Here is a 14,967-nt window from a genome sequence, read left to right on the forward strand (position 1 = left end):
TTTTAATTAAAAAAATTTTTTTAATGTTTATTTATTTTTGGGGGAGAGAGAGAGAGACAGAGTGCAAGCATGGGAGGGGCAAAGAGAGGGACACAGAATCAGAAGCAGGCTCCAAGCTCTGAGCTGTCAGCACAGAGCCCGATGTGGAGCTCAGACTCACAGATCATGAGATCATGGCCTGAGCTGAAGTCGGACACTTAACTGACTGAGCCACCCAGGCACCCCTATTAGATACATTTTCTTGCTTCTTCACATAGCTTAGAATTGTTCACTGTGTCTGGACATTGTGTATAAATAAGAGACCCATGGGGCGCCTGGGTGGCGCAGTCAGTTGAGCGTCCGACTTCAGCCAGGTCACGATCTCGCGGTCCGTGAGTTCGAGCCCCGCGTCGGGCTCTGGGCTGATGGCTCGGAGCCTGGAGCCTGTTTCCGATTCTGTGTCTCCCTCTCTCTCTGCCCCTCCCCCGTTCATGCTCTGTCTCTCTCTGTCCCAAAAATAAATAAAAAACGTTGAAAAAATAAATAAATAAATAAATAAGAGACCCATGTTGTCTACTCCATGCCCCCAAGGAGCTCATCCTTTCCTCTATCTGGCAAGTTGAGTCAGGGCCTGATTTAGTCAATGTAGTCAGAAGTCAAGATTAGTCATGGCTGAGTTACAACTTTAGTTATCTCCATTCTCTTCTAGTTTCCGATGTCTTGAGAATGGAATCAGACCTCTCTCTTCGTGAGGCCTTTGTGATTAGAGCTTGCTTGCTATTTTCCAGTCCCTGCCCTAACTTCTCATGCTGTCCCCTAAATGCAGCATTAGTCCTATAAAGGAGAGTTGGTGAACTGGAGGGACTGGTGTCCCTACAGACTTCAGTCCACCATGCTAGGTCATGTGTGGCTCTTACAGGTATTGATGCCTTCTTTTGTCAAAGTGAAGTTGCTCACCTGTGACTGGCTTCCTCATCTAGCCACTGTGCCCACACTTTGCAATTGCCCTCAGGGATGGAAGTGGCTTATCTCATGTTCTCTACTTACCTGAGAAGGACTCAGTTCTCATTAAAGTGTATTTCCTCTAAACTCTGTGTTCACATTTCTTTTATGCCTTTAAAGAAAAATGTGATATTTTTAAAAAATTCAGGTGTTTTTTCTTTGTTATGGTAGGAATGGCCGTTTTTGAGGTCTTCTACGTTCTAATTAGAAGTAGAACCTCCTTCTGCTCTTCCTTTTGAATAAATAGTTTTGAAAAAAAGTACACTGCCCTGATGGTCATTTCTTACAATTCGTATTTTTAACCTTTTTCATAGTATACAGTAGGGGTCAGCAAATCTTTTCTGAAAGGGCCAAGTAGGAAATATTTAGGCTTTGTGGACAAAGTAGCAAAATCGTGGCTATTGTGTAGATACTTATATGACCATTTATTTAAAAAAAAAATTTTTTTTTAACGTTTATTTATTTTTGAGACAGAGAGAGACACAGCATGAACGGGGAGGGTCAGAGAGAGAGGGAGACACAGAATCGGAAGCAGGCTCCAGGCTCTGAGCCCAGAGCCCGACGCGGGGCTTGAACTCGCGGACCGCGAGATCGTGACCTGAGCTGAAGTCGGACGCTTAACCGACTGAGCCACCCAGGCGCCCCAATGACCATTTAAAATGTACCATTTAAAGACAGAGGTCATTCCTAGCTCATTGGCCATGAAGAAACAGATGACTATAGTTGGCCAAGTTCTGGTGTGGAGACAAGTGATAAAATAATTAGAATGTTTTGATGAATAAAAACCAAGCAAATAGCAGATACTTTCAAGAAATTCTAGGGAGTTCTTTGATACACCATCTACCATGGTATCTACAGTAGTAAGTACCAAAAATGATCGTGATCTCTCAAGACCAGGTAAACTTTTATTTAGTACAATAGAATTGCATAGTAAACTTTAGAAAAGTATTTGTCAGAAATATATTTAGCCATATGAAATCTTTGTTCAAAGCTTCATTAATTCATTCTGCCCAGATATTCTACTACAATATTGGGCATTGGGCTAATGTGTTTATCTTCAGCACTGAAAATGGGTACAGTCCAATGGAAAACAGACACTGAGAGGTATAAATACAAGGTAGCAATTATAGTAGTATAGGTTTGCACAAGGTGCGCCTGTAAGGTAAGATACATGACTTTGCCTAGATGTTGGGGAAAGGTGACAGGGAAGACTTAAGAGAGAAGATGATGTTTTGCTAATTCCTGAAAAGGAATTAAGATTTTGCCAGGTAGACAGATTTTATATATCCAATAAATGTTGCCTGACAGTTATGCTTAACAACTGAAGTATTACCATATTGTTGACTTGACTCACTCAAGGTCGTTTTAGAAATGGCTTGACTCTGAGGAAAAAAAGTTAGAAACACATTCCCTCCTTATATCATTACATACCTGTGAACACTTAAATGAGAGGTAGTAGGTAAGCAGCCTTTAGCAACTGTTTTCACAAACCACTTATCACTGGGTGACATAAAGTGATTAAGTGATATTTTAGCAAGAATAATTTAGTTCCAGCTTTCTAAAAGTTTATTGCTGTTTTTAAATCACTAAATTCTCCAGTCTCTGTAATGTTTTTTTTTTAAATTATAATTATTGTAGTAAGAATGCTTCAAAGCAGAGACTTTTCTTTTTAGATTGTTTATAGATTTAATAGCTAATAAGATGAGTGAAGAGTGACCATAAGAATTTTTACTTAGGGATGGGAAGTAGAACTTAAGGGGATAAATTACACTTGTGCTAAAGAACACAAGAATATTGAGTTATTTATGTATTCACTTGTAGCATGTTAATATGCCAGTAAATCTTTTTGCAATTTCTGGAGAATTGGTTAGCTTAATGAAAAAAACAACTGATCATTTTTTTTTAATTTTTTTTTCAACGTTTATTTATTTTTGGGACAGAGAGGGACAGAGCATGAATGGGGGAGGGGCAGAGAGGGAGGGAGACACAGAATCGGAAACAGGCTCCACGCTCTGAGCCATCAGCCCAGAGCCTGACACGGGGCTCGAACTCACGGACCGCGAGATCGTGACCTGGCTGAAGTCGGAGGCTTAACCGACTGCGCCACCCAGGCGCCCCACAACTGATCATTTTTTATTTGCCTTTTTAAGAAAGCTCCTCTGGAGGATACATTTTACTGAATTATTGAACATAGGCTTTATTGAGTAGGTAATAAGGATTTTTAGTTTGTGGTAAACAAAAGCTAATAGAACTTTGAAGACCTAGATATTCGATTTGGTACATTATTTTCCATAGCAGGCAAACTGAAATCCTTTATAAAATTGATGCTTGATATATAACCTTATAAGAAAAAAAGTTTTATTCCTCTCTATATTTTTCTCTTAGCTTCTGTTAAGTATCAGAATACATATTGAGAACCATAAAAATATTTATATTCATATATAATAATTCCAATCCTTGGAAAGACCCAACAGAAACAACTAACCTCATAACCACATCTTTGTTAGTACCCTCCTCCCCCTAAAAGGCCTCAAAGAACTTTATAGAAATAGGGGGATGATTGGGTAAATTTTGAGTCAATAGATACTATATAGCCATTTAAAGGTAGAAATGATTAATACCATGTAGAAACTTGGAAATGTTTATCATAACCTTTTTTTTTTTTAAAGCAAACCTGAATACCACATTGTTCTGCCATATGATACCAAGTTGGAAAATTGGACAATGAATTCCCAGGATCCCTAGACAATGTAGACTCACTGAACACTGTTAGTACCCTATTCTGTAGGTTCCAGAATGCAGTAATTTTCTCATGTACGATGATCAGGAGAGACGGGTAAATACAAAAGGGACTGAAAGATGGCTTTCAGTAAATGGCTCTTAGTTGCAGGATTTTCTGTATGAGATGGCAACTTTAGATGTTTATATTTGAGCTTTCAGACATTTCCTGAGTCAGCACTGTGGATATAATGTTATTGACTCTCTCTTCCCCAAGATTTTACAGTGTTTGATCTTATTATTAATTGAGTGACTATGAATCCTAAATGTATTATGGCTTTATTTTCAGGATAAGGGAGATCTTGAAGGCATCTCGAAAATTGCAAGGTGATCCAGATTTGCCAATGTCTTTTACTTTGGCCATAGTGGAGACCGATTCCACAATAGTCTATTATAAACTTACTGATGGATTTATGCTGCCAGACCCTCAGGTCAGTTTTGAGGCAACTATCAGTAAACAGTGGAAAAAAAAAAAAGAAAATTATGACATGTTTTGAAGTGTGAATCAAGCCATTCAACTTCCTTTGCAATATGAAAATTCAAGGAAAAAATGACCTGATTTTCACACCTCAGAAAACTGGCTGTTTTGTTTAAAGTAATATGTTCCTAGGTTTCACAAAAATAATTAGATTTACTTATTCTTTGGAGAATTTCATCATTTCCTAGAGTACTTTATAAAGTCATGATACTATTTGATAATTAACTAATGTGGAATATAAAGGCTTATAAAAGTTTCAGCCAAAAGAATACATCTTTAGAAAATGTTAAATGGGTTGGCATTTTGATAGGAATATTTTAATAAAGTAAATATGTTGTATATGGTTTCTTTATATATTTTGTTGGTGTAATTGGGATAATTACATTAAATATCTATCTGATTTTGCTTTTAAGTTACCTTCCATACTGGGGAAAAGGTCCATCCTGATCTTTTTTTTTTTTTTTTTTTTTTTTTAATTGCAGAATATTTCCCTTAGAAGATGACACCTATTCTTCCTGATGCTTACTTTGGGATTGGATTTGAGATCCGTCAACCTGATTCATCCTTTATCTCAGAGATAGTTAGGGTTGACTTAGCTGGTCCCATTCCATAAGTTTTTCTTTTTGAGGAATAAAACTTTCCCAGATAGAAGAATTTTTTGTTGTTGTTCCTAGGTATAGGATAGTTGCTCTAGAACTTTCTTATCTGGAGACAGTTTAATTATAGTTATATACAAATTTATGCTTAGGATGTGTTCAGAGGGGTAGAACACATGTGTTTCTTCTGTCTCCCCCACTCATAGCTGCCTCACTGTTCGTTGCCGCCACTGCTTACACGTTGTTGAGACTGTCACCTTTTTCTTATTCAACGCACTTAGTGCCTTTTGGCCACTACAGCTAGCCTGGAATGGCATTTCATGGACAACTTGACATCTGGAGAGTTTGCTCAGTTTACTTTTAAATCCCCAAGTTTTCTTCCAGTTGGTTTTTATGTGGCAATTACTGTTGACTTTACACCAAAAGTAAAAATATGCTCATTCCAACCATAAAAGTACATGCACAGGTGGATTAATAGGGACCAGAGAAGTGCTACCTATGAAAGTACGGGGCCTTGCTTTCCATTCTTATTACCACTGCCATTATTGTATCCTGGCTAGAATGTTAGAGAGATGGTGAGGGACAGTGCCAGCCATAGAAACATCTTTGTTAAGTAGACCCAGTTATTCCACTTTTGTTTAATACCTCCCAATTATGTTGCCTAGAGTATACAAAATTATATGCACAAAGATATTCTAAGTGGTATTAGTTGTAATAACCCAAATTGTAAACCACTTAAAAGTTTAAGGCAGTGGTCAGCAAACTTTTACTATAAATGGCCAGAAGGGAAATATTTTAGGCTTTGCAGACCATATAGTCTCTCTTAAAACTTCTCAAATGTGCTCTTTGTAGTACGAAAATAACCATAGACAGTATGTAAGTAAGTGGGCGTGGCTGTGTTCCAATAAAACTTTATTTACAAATGTAGAGCCATAGTTTGCCAACCTCTGGTATAGGGAAATAGTCATTAAACAGATACAGATAGCCAATATATCCAATGAGTGGTACGTTATGTACTCATTAAACATTAGTAGTGAATATAATGAAAAACATGAGAAAATATATAATTAATGAAACAAGATATGGAAGTGTATGAATGGGTAGGACCATGGATGTAAATAACACACCAAGCATATAAAGAAAGGGTGACAAATTATTAACTGCACTTACAGTAGGGTGACAGAGCAATAAATGGATGACTTTGTCTTCTGTTTTTCTTGTATCACTTTTATAATAACAATGTTTTAAAATAAAATATCTTGAGATCAATATTAGTCATCTATCATTGCATAATAATAGTACCACAAACTTAGCAACCTACAATAACATACATTTAATATCTCAAAGTTGGGTTCTTTGTAAGGCTGCATTCAGGCCAGTCTCATCTGAGGCTTGACTGGGCAAGGCTTCCTTGCCTTCCTCGTGTGGTTGTTAGCAGCTTTCGATTCCCTGTGGGCTGTTGGACTGATGGTCTCAGTCCCTAGTGGGCTGCTGGCAAGAGGCCACCCTCAGCTCTTTGCCACATGGGCCTTGCCAGCACAGCTGGTTGTTTTCCTCAAAGCCAGCAAGGGAGAAAGTCTCAGCAAGATGGATCTCATAATTTTACCATGTAATCAGTGTAATGTTACAATAAATCCTGTCACGTTGGGCATGTTCTGATGGTGAGAAGCAAGTCACAGCTAACTACACTAAAAGACAACAGGAGCAAGAATGCAAAAGTGGCAAAAAGGAGGAACGTTATAAAATAGTGTAAAGCATCGTTCTTGGTCTGTAGTCATTCCTGACTACTTTCCTTTGATGATATTTGAATTTCACTTTTATTCTTGATGGAAAGTCTTGACAACTCCTTCAGACTCCCTCTGCTTTCCCAGAAGGTCTGAAAATGCACCCGTTCAAAACAATGTGTGTTTCTGTGACTCCAGTTGGCAATTTGTAGACCTAAGGATCCTAAGACAGTTTATGATCTATTCTTAGGGTCTCTACCACTTGATTCCGTTTGAGCCTTCTCATCACAGTGCTACAAAAAAAGTCTGCATTTTCAGAAAGAAATGTGAGGCTTAATGAATGTTAGATTTGTATGTCAGATCTGGTAACCAGTGAGCTCTTAGGTGTCCACAAGACCAGAAGTATCTTCTGGGGTTAACTCAAAGGAGCATTCCCACAGAAACCTTTCAAACTAGGCCTTGATCATTATAATAGAGGATGGCTTCTCTATTTCAGAATGTCCCCTTCACCAAAGGGGTACAAAGGTTGTACTTCAAAGACTCTTCTATCCAAAGCCTGCCAGATACCTGCTAACATGAATAATGGTTGAGAACAGTTTGGAAAGGGAGACAACCCAGATGTGTCAGTCCCATTTGACTGAGAAACTAGGTAAAGGGTTTTCTTCTGTATGATCAAATTAACTGTGTGATTGCAGCCGCTTTCTCTTGTTAGATTTTGGGCCCCGTAAGAACACAGCAAGGAACCGTGTCTTTTTTTCTTTTACATCTGTGTATCTCATCTCCTTCCACAAACTCGCATGTACTAGGCTCTCCGTAAATATTTAGTGAAAATGAATGCGGATTGTAGACTAGTTTAATTATAGAGAGGCTTACTTTTTTGCCTCAAGGCAAACTAAAGGAATCCATTTGGACACCAGAGGGCAGTGCTCAATAAGCACCAAATTTTCAGGCGCTGGGAGTAGGTTAGCTTCAGAAGTGGTGCTCTTGAAAATTTCTTTTCAATCTGTGGGGAGTAGACATAAATAAAAAATATAAATAAGTTTTACGTGCTTACATCCCCCCTTTTCCTTTCTGGCCTGCCTGTAAAATTATACTCTACTGACATTAAATATGTGACTTGATTCATGCTTTGTGCAAAATGTAGATCTATATTGAAAAATAAAAGCTTGTTTGGGGCAAGGGTGGGGAGGTGGGTGTTTTTCCTAGACTATGGTTTTATTCATAACCATATGAAGTGACACATTTCCTTTTTTCCTTGCAAAAGCCTAATTTATTAAGTAAACTTCAAGGTCCCATCACATAGCAAGAGACCCCAGCTCTGAAACACTCACTGAACTGGCTTATAATGTTGGTAAAAGACATAAATTGCTGCCCTAATAAACACAGACTTTCCCTATAAGAGGGTCCTCTCTATGTGGGAGCAGGAACGGGGAAAGGGCATTGCTGACTTCTCTCCAGTGCTGTCTTGGCCTTTGTTCTTTGGAGTCCCTAGTCAGTGAGCCCTCTGTGCTGGGATGGATCAGTGGAACATTGGCGAATCTAGATCCAGTGACTCCAGACTAACCTATTTTGCTTTCCAGGGCGTGGGCCTCTCTAGATGAATGTGTTCCTAAAGGTGAAGAACATGAGGGCAGAGGCACTTTGGAATTCTAAGCTCTGGTGAGAATAGCAATCTCTTACCAAGTTCATGTGACCTGCATTATTTTTTAACTGAAACTTTTATATGCCTGGAACCAAATGACTTAACCAAAAACTTCTGATGTGTCATCTTTTTCTGAGCATTTCTGTTCTCAACTCCTCTGTGAGGTCACGTTTTCCATTGCAGCCCCAGCAGGAAGCTTTTCACTAGTGCAGCACAGTGGGTCTTGCCAGAGCTTATAGCTCCTCTATATAGAAGCCCTTTATTCCTCCACCGCACTCTGTTTACTGTGCAGAATGGTGTTGTATCTGAACAGTTAGTACAATTTTCCTTTCTTTCCAGACTGATAGCTGTTCCATTCCTTACACTCTCACTCTTGCAACCCAATCCTTTTAATGATCTTTGAATAAGAACTGCTTGTGCTCGCTAAGGACAGAGGATGGAAAAATCATGTGACTTACTGGGCAGGTGGACTTTTAAAATGTTTTGGTGGATTCTGCGAAATTGAAAGCCAGTTTAACCAAAATCAAACAAAAGTTGGCTTTTTAGGTTTTGGGGTGACTGAATGGAGGTAATATTAGGAAGTATTTCCTTAAAGTCACTCCATGCATTTATTAATTTATCTTCAGACATTAGCTGGGCTCCTTCTGTGTGTCTGCAACACTAAGGTAAATGTGGGATACAAAGGTTAATGACATATGACCTGTTCCCTCAAGGAACTCAGATAACCAATTACAACTCTCCTTAACCAAAATTCTGAAAGGATGTCAGTAAGGGAGGAATATCTGTCATGCAGTGTATGAAGTTTATGCATTTGACTTTTTTAATTTTTTTTTAACGTTTATTTATTTTTGAGACAGAGAGAGACAGAGCATGAACGGGGGAGGGGCAGAGAGAGAGGGAGACACAGAATCGGAAGCAGGCTCCAGGCTCTGAGCCATCAGCCCAGAGCCCGACGCGGGGCTTGAACTCCCGGATCGTGAGATCGTGACCTGAGCTGAAGTCGGACGCTTAACCGACTGAGCCACCCAGGTGCCCCACATTTGACTTGATGGTGAAGGGGTTCAACAACTTTTGGTAAATTGAACAGTTTTCAAACAATCATTGTATGTATATTATTTGTCCCAAAGGACAGAACGTCCCAAAGGTAGCATACAAAGAGATCTTACACAGTGCACCTCTAAGGACTTACTATCTGGCCAGAGAGGAGAAAATCAATGTGTATAAGATAATCTGAGAGCATTCCAAGGCAGTATTCTATATAAAGGCTAAGTTTCAATTGCGTAGCACTTTATTTACGACCAAAGGCTTCTGTACTCTTTATTTTGATTCTCCCAGCAGAGCTGATGTTACGTACTTGTTGTTATTAACTTAGTATCCTCATTTACTAGGAGGAGAAATTAGTGCACCCAGTAGCTAAGCAATGGCTTCGTGTAGTAGTAGCAAGTGAGTGGGCAGTGAGGGTGAGAACCAGGTGTCCCAACACCCAGCTCACTGTTCTTTTCAGGATGCCATGCTGCCTGTTTCTTGTGTGGTGCAGAGACATGTATTAATGTCAAAAAAAACCTCTGGGGAAGAAAAACAACTCTAGTGAGTCCTGGAGGGAGTTGGGAAGAGATTTAGGGATCACTTATATTAACTTCTTGTACTCTTGAACAAGAGTGTCAAATGTCAAGCTATTTGTGGATAATTTGGAAAACCATATTCAGAGGCAATATATTTACAAAGTTTTATTCCAGAGAATAAATACATTCATGCCCACACTGTTTTGCAGGCAAACTTAAAACAGTATTTAGTGTTAAGTGAGAAAGAGTTCAGGAATGTTCCCTGCTTGTTGGAGCTAACTTTTGTGTTGGTACAGAGTAGACTCTAGGAACTTTTAAATGATCGTTTCACACTCAGTGAGAAAGGGTCTTGCACCTTAAATATCCCCCAGATCTGCTTGCTGTTGCTTGAACGCCTATTGTAATTCTACTTCTTAATCATGAAGCTTTGATTCAACTTGACAAACATTTTTCTAGTACCCCATGGGTGAGGCACAATGCTAAGATTTTGAGAGACTGTAAGCCCAAATATTATTAGATTGAACAGATAAAATTAATCAGATAAATTGCTATAAGAATTTCTAAATGTTTATTCTTAGTATCTGTACTTACTTCATTGCAAACCGGCCATATTTTATGGATACCATAAGTGTGCACACCACACTTTGAGTAGCGTGTGTTTGAGCTCAGGTGAGAAGTGATGAGAGCCTGAAGCTCAACAGGAACCCAAGTGTATGAGTCAGGATGAGCTAGATTATGATGCTGTTGGTTCACGGCCGAAGGATTTCCCGGGGTGAAATGCAAAACTGGCCCCCATACACACTGGGCAGGGAGAGAACAGAGAGAGGCAGAGCACTCCAGATTGGTAGATGGCAGTTTTAATAAGCAAGGGATCTTAAATCCAAGGCTCATCTTGGGTGGCTGCAAGATAAGTAGATCTCCTCTCCCACTCTGCGAAAATCGTAACTGGCTTCACTCACATGTATCGTTCGGATGGTTTCAACAACGCATTGCTCTGTCAAACTTGCATCCTTGAAAATGGCTTCCCTGGTGGGAATGGTGGGCAGAGTGTTCATGCCAAGGATAGGGGAGAGGGTGAGGAGCCTCTGATTACCTGGTCCAGCTCTTGGGTCAACCAGTGGTCATGCCCTCTTGATGACATGCAGTAATAACCAGTGAATTAGTTAAAAAATGTTGATTTCTTGGTCACATTACACACCCATTGGACACAGACTTGGAGTCCTTACTCTGAGAATCAGGTCAGCAGAGCCTCTGCCATCTGAAATGTTGTCGGTTCCAGCGGCCGGAAAAAAGTGTTGTAGTCTCACATATTGCAATTAACCACTTCCACCAAAAGCAACATCCCCTCTGCCCAGCTTTCATTGGCCAAAGGGTCACATGGCTGGCCAAGATCAGCCTCAAGGAGGAGAGGAAGTGCAATTCTGCCATGTTCCTGGACTGAGATAGAGAACAGCATTTCCATGTAACGGAAAGGGAAGGAGAGATAGCGACAAGGTAGGTTTAACAACTGATTGGCTGTGGAAACAGGGGAGGAGGAGGGGTTAACCTCATGCTGTTCTAAGTTCCTTGACCTGAATGTGAATGAGTTTCAGGTTGCAGTGGGAAGACGGGGACATTGCAAGAAGCACTGGACACCAGGCATCACAAAAGTGGGAAAAGGGGCAACTTAGAAGGCTGACAAGGAGAGGAGAGCTTGGAAGACACTTTCCCCACCATTCTGCTCAGGTTCTAGATTTAGAATCTGAGCTAAGAAGGGAGATATTGTAGGTATCAGGAACCTAGGATCACTGTAGACCTACTCTTCTCTTGCGATGTCTCATGGGCTGTTACACAGGATATGTTGCCTGGTCTTCTCTTTATTTCTTAAGAATGAAAAAAAATGTGCCTACCATGTCAGGAGTATAGTTGAACCCTGTGAGAATTTTTCTGAAGGAAGCTGGTTAAGCGTGAATGTATAGATGGGGCTGGGTTTGTGACAGAGAACCCAAGGGGGCTTCTTTTCTGGGATGGATAATTATCAGGAGGAATCATGAACCTGATGTATTTGTACAGATCTAGGGAGCTGTCAGAGTGCATTAGCATGGGATGGGGAGAGAAAGTTGGGGGGGAGATAACCAGTCCTCAGGGTTTCTTATCAGTCCATGCTGCCATCTGCTGTCCTGCTCACATCACACTACAGTGACTGTGTCCCACACAATTTACCACTGTGTCCTCCCAGCCCCGGGCCACAAGATCTTTCAGTTCTGAGTCTGTCCCATCTATTCCTCTTGGGCACTTGGAAAATATTTTCTTCTGTCCCTGAACTCCATGGGCATATGGGGGTAACTTGCAGGCTGTTTTGGGTCCTCTTCATCTAGATACACGTCCTCAGCCAGGCAGTCTCTGCCGTGTCCCCAAAATGCGGGGTAAGTGACCCTAAGGGCCTGGGGTCTGTGAGGCTTTCCCTGAGCCTGGAGGCAGCAGCCAGAAATGAGAGGCTGGGTGCTGGCCACAGATTGCCCTCACAAAATGAGGGATTTGCCCAGTTTCCTGGACTATCTATTGTGTCTCCTCTACACCAGGAACTCCGTCCAATGAGGTCAGGGCAGAGGAGACAAACATAAGCCTCTTTAGTGACCCATTCAAGTGTCTACCTTTTCTGCTTTTACTCTCCCTGCCATTCCCCACTCCCCACCCCCCAGTTTTATCTTATCTTAGGATTAGAAAAAAAAACTATAACCATTTCCAGATCTATTTTTCTTCCAGACATACTGTTTTTACCAAGATTTCAGGTTTTGAAATTCAAAAGGCAAGAATTTGCCTCCTTTGTTCTGTAGTCTAATCCCATCCCTGAGGCAGTGTGCCAAGAAATCCTGTGTGGGAAAAGGTTCACAGGTAACAAGAATTACTGAGAAGGGAAAACATACCATTTAATATATCAAAATATTATCCTGTGACATTCACAAACAGAAGGTGTTCATTATCATTAACACACGTATTTATACTCACAAGAACTATTTAATTTTCCGAGTGTACATCTTATTTTACCCATCAAACCACATCCTACCTGTCAGTAGTGCAGTACTTGGCACAGAGTAGGAGCTCAATAAATGTTTTGTTTGATGACGTCCAAATGTTCAGAGAGGGACTGCTCATCATCCAGTCTTATTCCTGCCCATTCTAATGACAGGACATGTATTGGAAGCCTCTCTGCCCTGTGAACCCCATGTAGAAAGAGGAGCCCTAAGTTCCTTGGGGCATCAGAGATCTCATCGCATGCTATATGCTCGTGTAAACATGCTTATGCTATGAGATCCGTTGTATTTTGATCCCTTGCCTTAGTTAATTTTAGGGATCAAGATGGGGATTTCTAAACAAAATATATCTGCCTGAAAAGCTTACTTAATATTTTATTACACATTCTGTTCTATGCTAAAGCTGTTCATTTTCATTTAACCATTCTGGAGGGGAATGAAGACATGCGAACACTGCTGAATTTAGAAATCCCTCTTAGAAATGGTAATTTCCTACTCAACTATAAAATTATGGTGATGATACTTCTGTTGATGATTTTAGAGGGGGATACTGCAGTTTTAAATGCTTTTTTTTTAACATTCATTTTTGAGAGAGAGAGACAGGGCATGAGCAGGGGAGGGGCAGAGAGAGAGGAAGACACAGAATCTGAAGCAGGCTCCAGGCTCCGAGCTGTCAGCACAGAGCCCAGTGAGGGGCTCGAACCCACAAACTGTGAGATCATGACCTGAGCTGAAGTCAGATGCTTAACGGACTAAGCCACCCAGGCGCCCCTGTGATTTTATAAAGGGGCGAAAACTGGTTACCTCTTCTCTCATCCCCTATTAGAAAATCTGGTTCCTGTAAATATAATCACGTAGGTGTGCTTTTCCTGGACTGTACGTTGTAATCTTAATCCTTCAGGCTTAAATGAGTATAATTCCTCCACTTTGGGCCTTGCCATTGCACTTCTGCCAGATGAAGGCATCAGTGCAGGCACTACCTGAGATACAGTCTGTCTCTGCATTTTGGTGCACCTGTAATTGAGAAGTCTGGCTGCATGGACCCTGTGTCATCAATACCTACATCACTTGCTCCCACCTCTGCCTGTTTTTTAAAAAACGCCCTCCATTCTGGGCTTTAGATAATCCATCATCAGAAATGTGCTCCTTTGAATTTTTGAGGCTCAGGAGGATTGGAAGGCAGAGCTGACTTCAGACCATCCAGTGGGAGATGGTGATGTGGGAGGGTTACATAATCTCCTTGAGCCTCAGTTTTCTCATCTGGAAAATGATGGACAAAGTATGTCCTTCTAGGTTGTGTTTTCCTCACACATTGAGAGGATTGTGTGGGGATAAGGGGAGCCTGATGCATAATAAGCTATCAGTGTTCCTCACCCACCCCCCTTTGCGGTCTCCAAGCCTTCCCATTGAGGTGCACCTTGCCACCTTAGGAGGGAATACATGATAACCAGTTGAGGGCCAGGTTCCAAGAAATGGAACCTAGATGTGCAGGAGGGTAAGAAGGAGGTACCAGATAAAGTAAGAAGACAGTAAAGATAAACTCTGTCTTTGGAAATTTTTATCAGCCCTAACCCTGCTGCTGCTGTAGCTGCTGCTGCTGCTGATGGTGATGACAACGACAATTATGATGATGATGACAAAATTATTTGGTCCCATTTTGGGAACCCCTTTGAACTTAGATAAATTGCACAGGAATAAGACTCGCTATGTAGCTGGAAGCTTACAACAAGTAAGGGAAATTTCCACTGCAAGGAAATTGTATCGGGACAATTCATGGAGTTTCAAACAACCAAGTTAAACTTAGCTCAACACAGCACAAAAGCACATTGAAAAATTCCCTCTAAAGAGAAGCTGGACTGTTCAGGGTGGGTTTAAGTCATGGGACCTGGCATGGAGCCTTCTGTTGATGGTGAGGATTGGGCCTCTTCTGAAGGGATGAATAAGTAAAGAAACATGAAATAATAGCTAACAACATATCTATATAGCATGCTTACATTAGAGTGCAGGATGTAGGGTGTATTTTGCTCCCTTCTGTGTTCCCAAAGCTTGTAGGAAGGACAGTGCCTGACACATAGTGAGGGTTCCAAAAATATTTGTGGCAGGAAATAAAAAAATGAATACATCTAAAATAACGTCAAGTGATGGTAATACTTGAAGAAAGTAAAGCAGAGTAAGAGAACAGAGTGCAACGA

The 14,967-nt window shown here is 40.7% G+C and overlaps 1 protein-coding gene across 3 annotated transcripts in view; it reads left to right on the top strand.

The window, feature by feature from the left end:
- The window catches only part of TSEN15 (tRNA splicing endonuclease subunit 15), a 122,386-nt gene that overhangs the window by 24,343 nt on the left and 83,076 nt on the right, over positions 1–14,967 (top strand). Inside the window, exons 4-5 of one of the 3 annotated variants that reach the window (XM_027074368.2) lie at positions 4,049–4,190; positions 4,720–6,102. The exons of the other annotated variants lie outside the window; for them this stretch is intronic. Coding sequence (XP_026930169.1) covers positions 4,049–4,190; positions 4,720–4,740 — 163 coding nt within the window. The 3' untranslated portion in view covers positions 4,741–6,102. Of the gene's footprint in view, positions 1–4,048; positions 4,191–4,719; positions 6,103–14,967 lie in introns of those variants that run through there. 3 annotated transcript variants of the gene reach the window in all.

Source organism: Acinonyx jubatus, chromosome E4 (genome assembly GCF_027475565.1).
Source record: "Acinonyx jubatus isolate Ajub_Pintada_27869175 chromosome E4, VMU_Ajub_asm_v1.0, whole genome shotgun sequence".
Classification (NCBI taxonomy): domain Eukaryota; kingdom Metazoa; phylum Chordata; class Mammalia; order Carnivora; family Felidae; genus Acinonyx; species Acinonyx jubatus.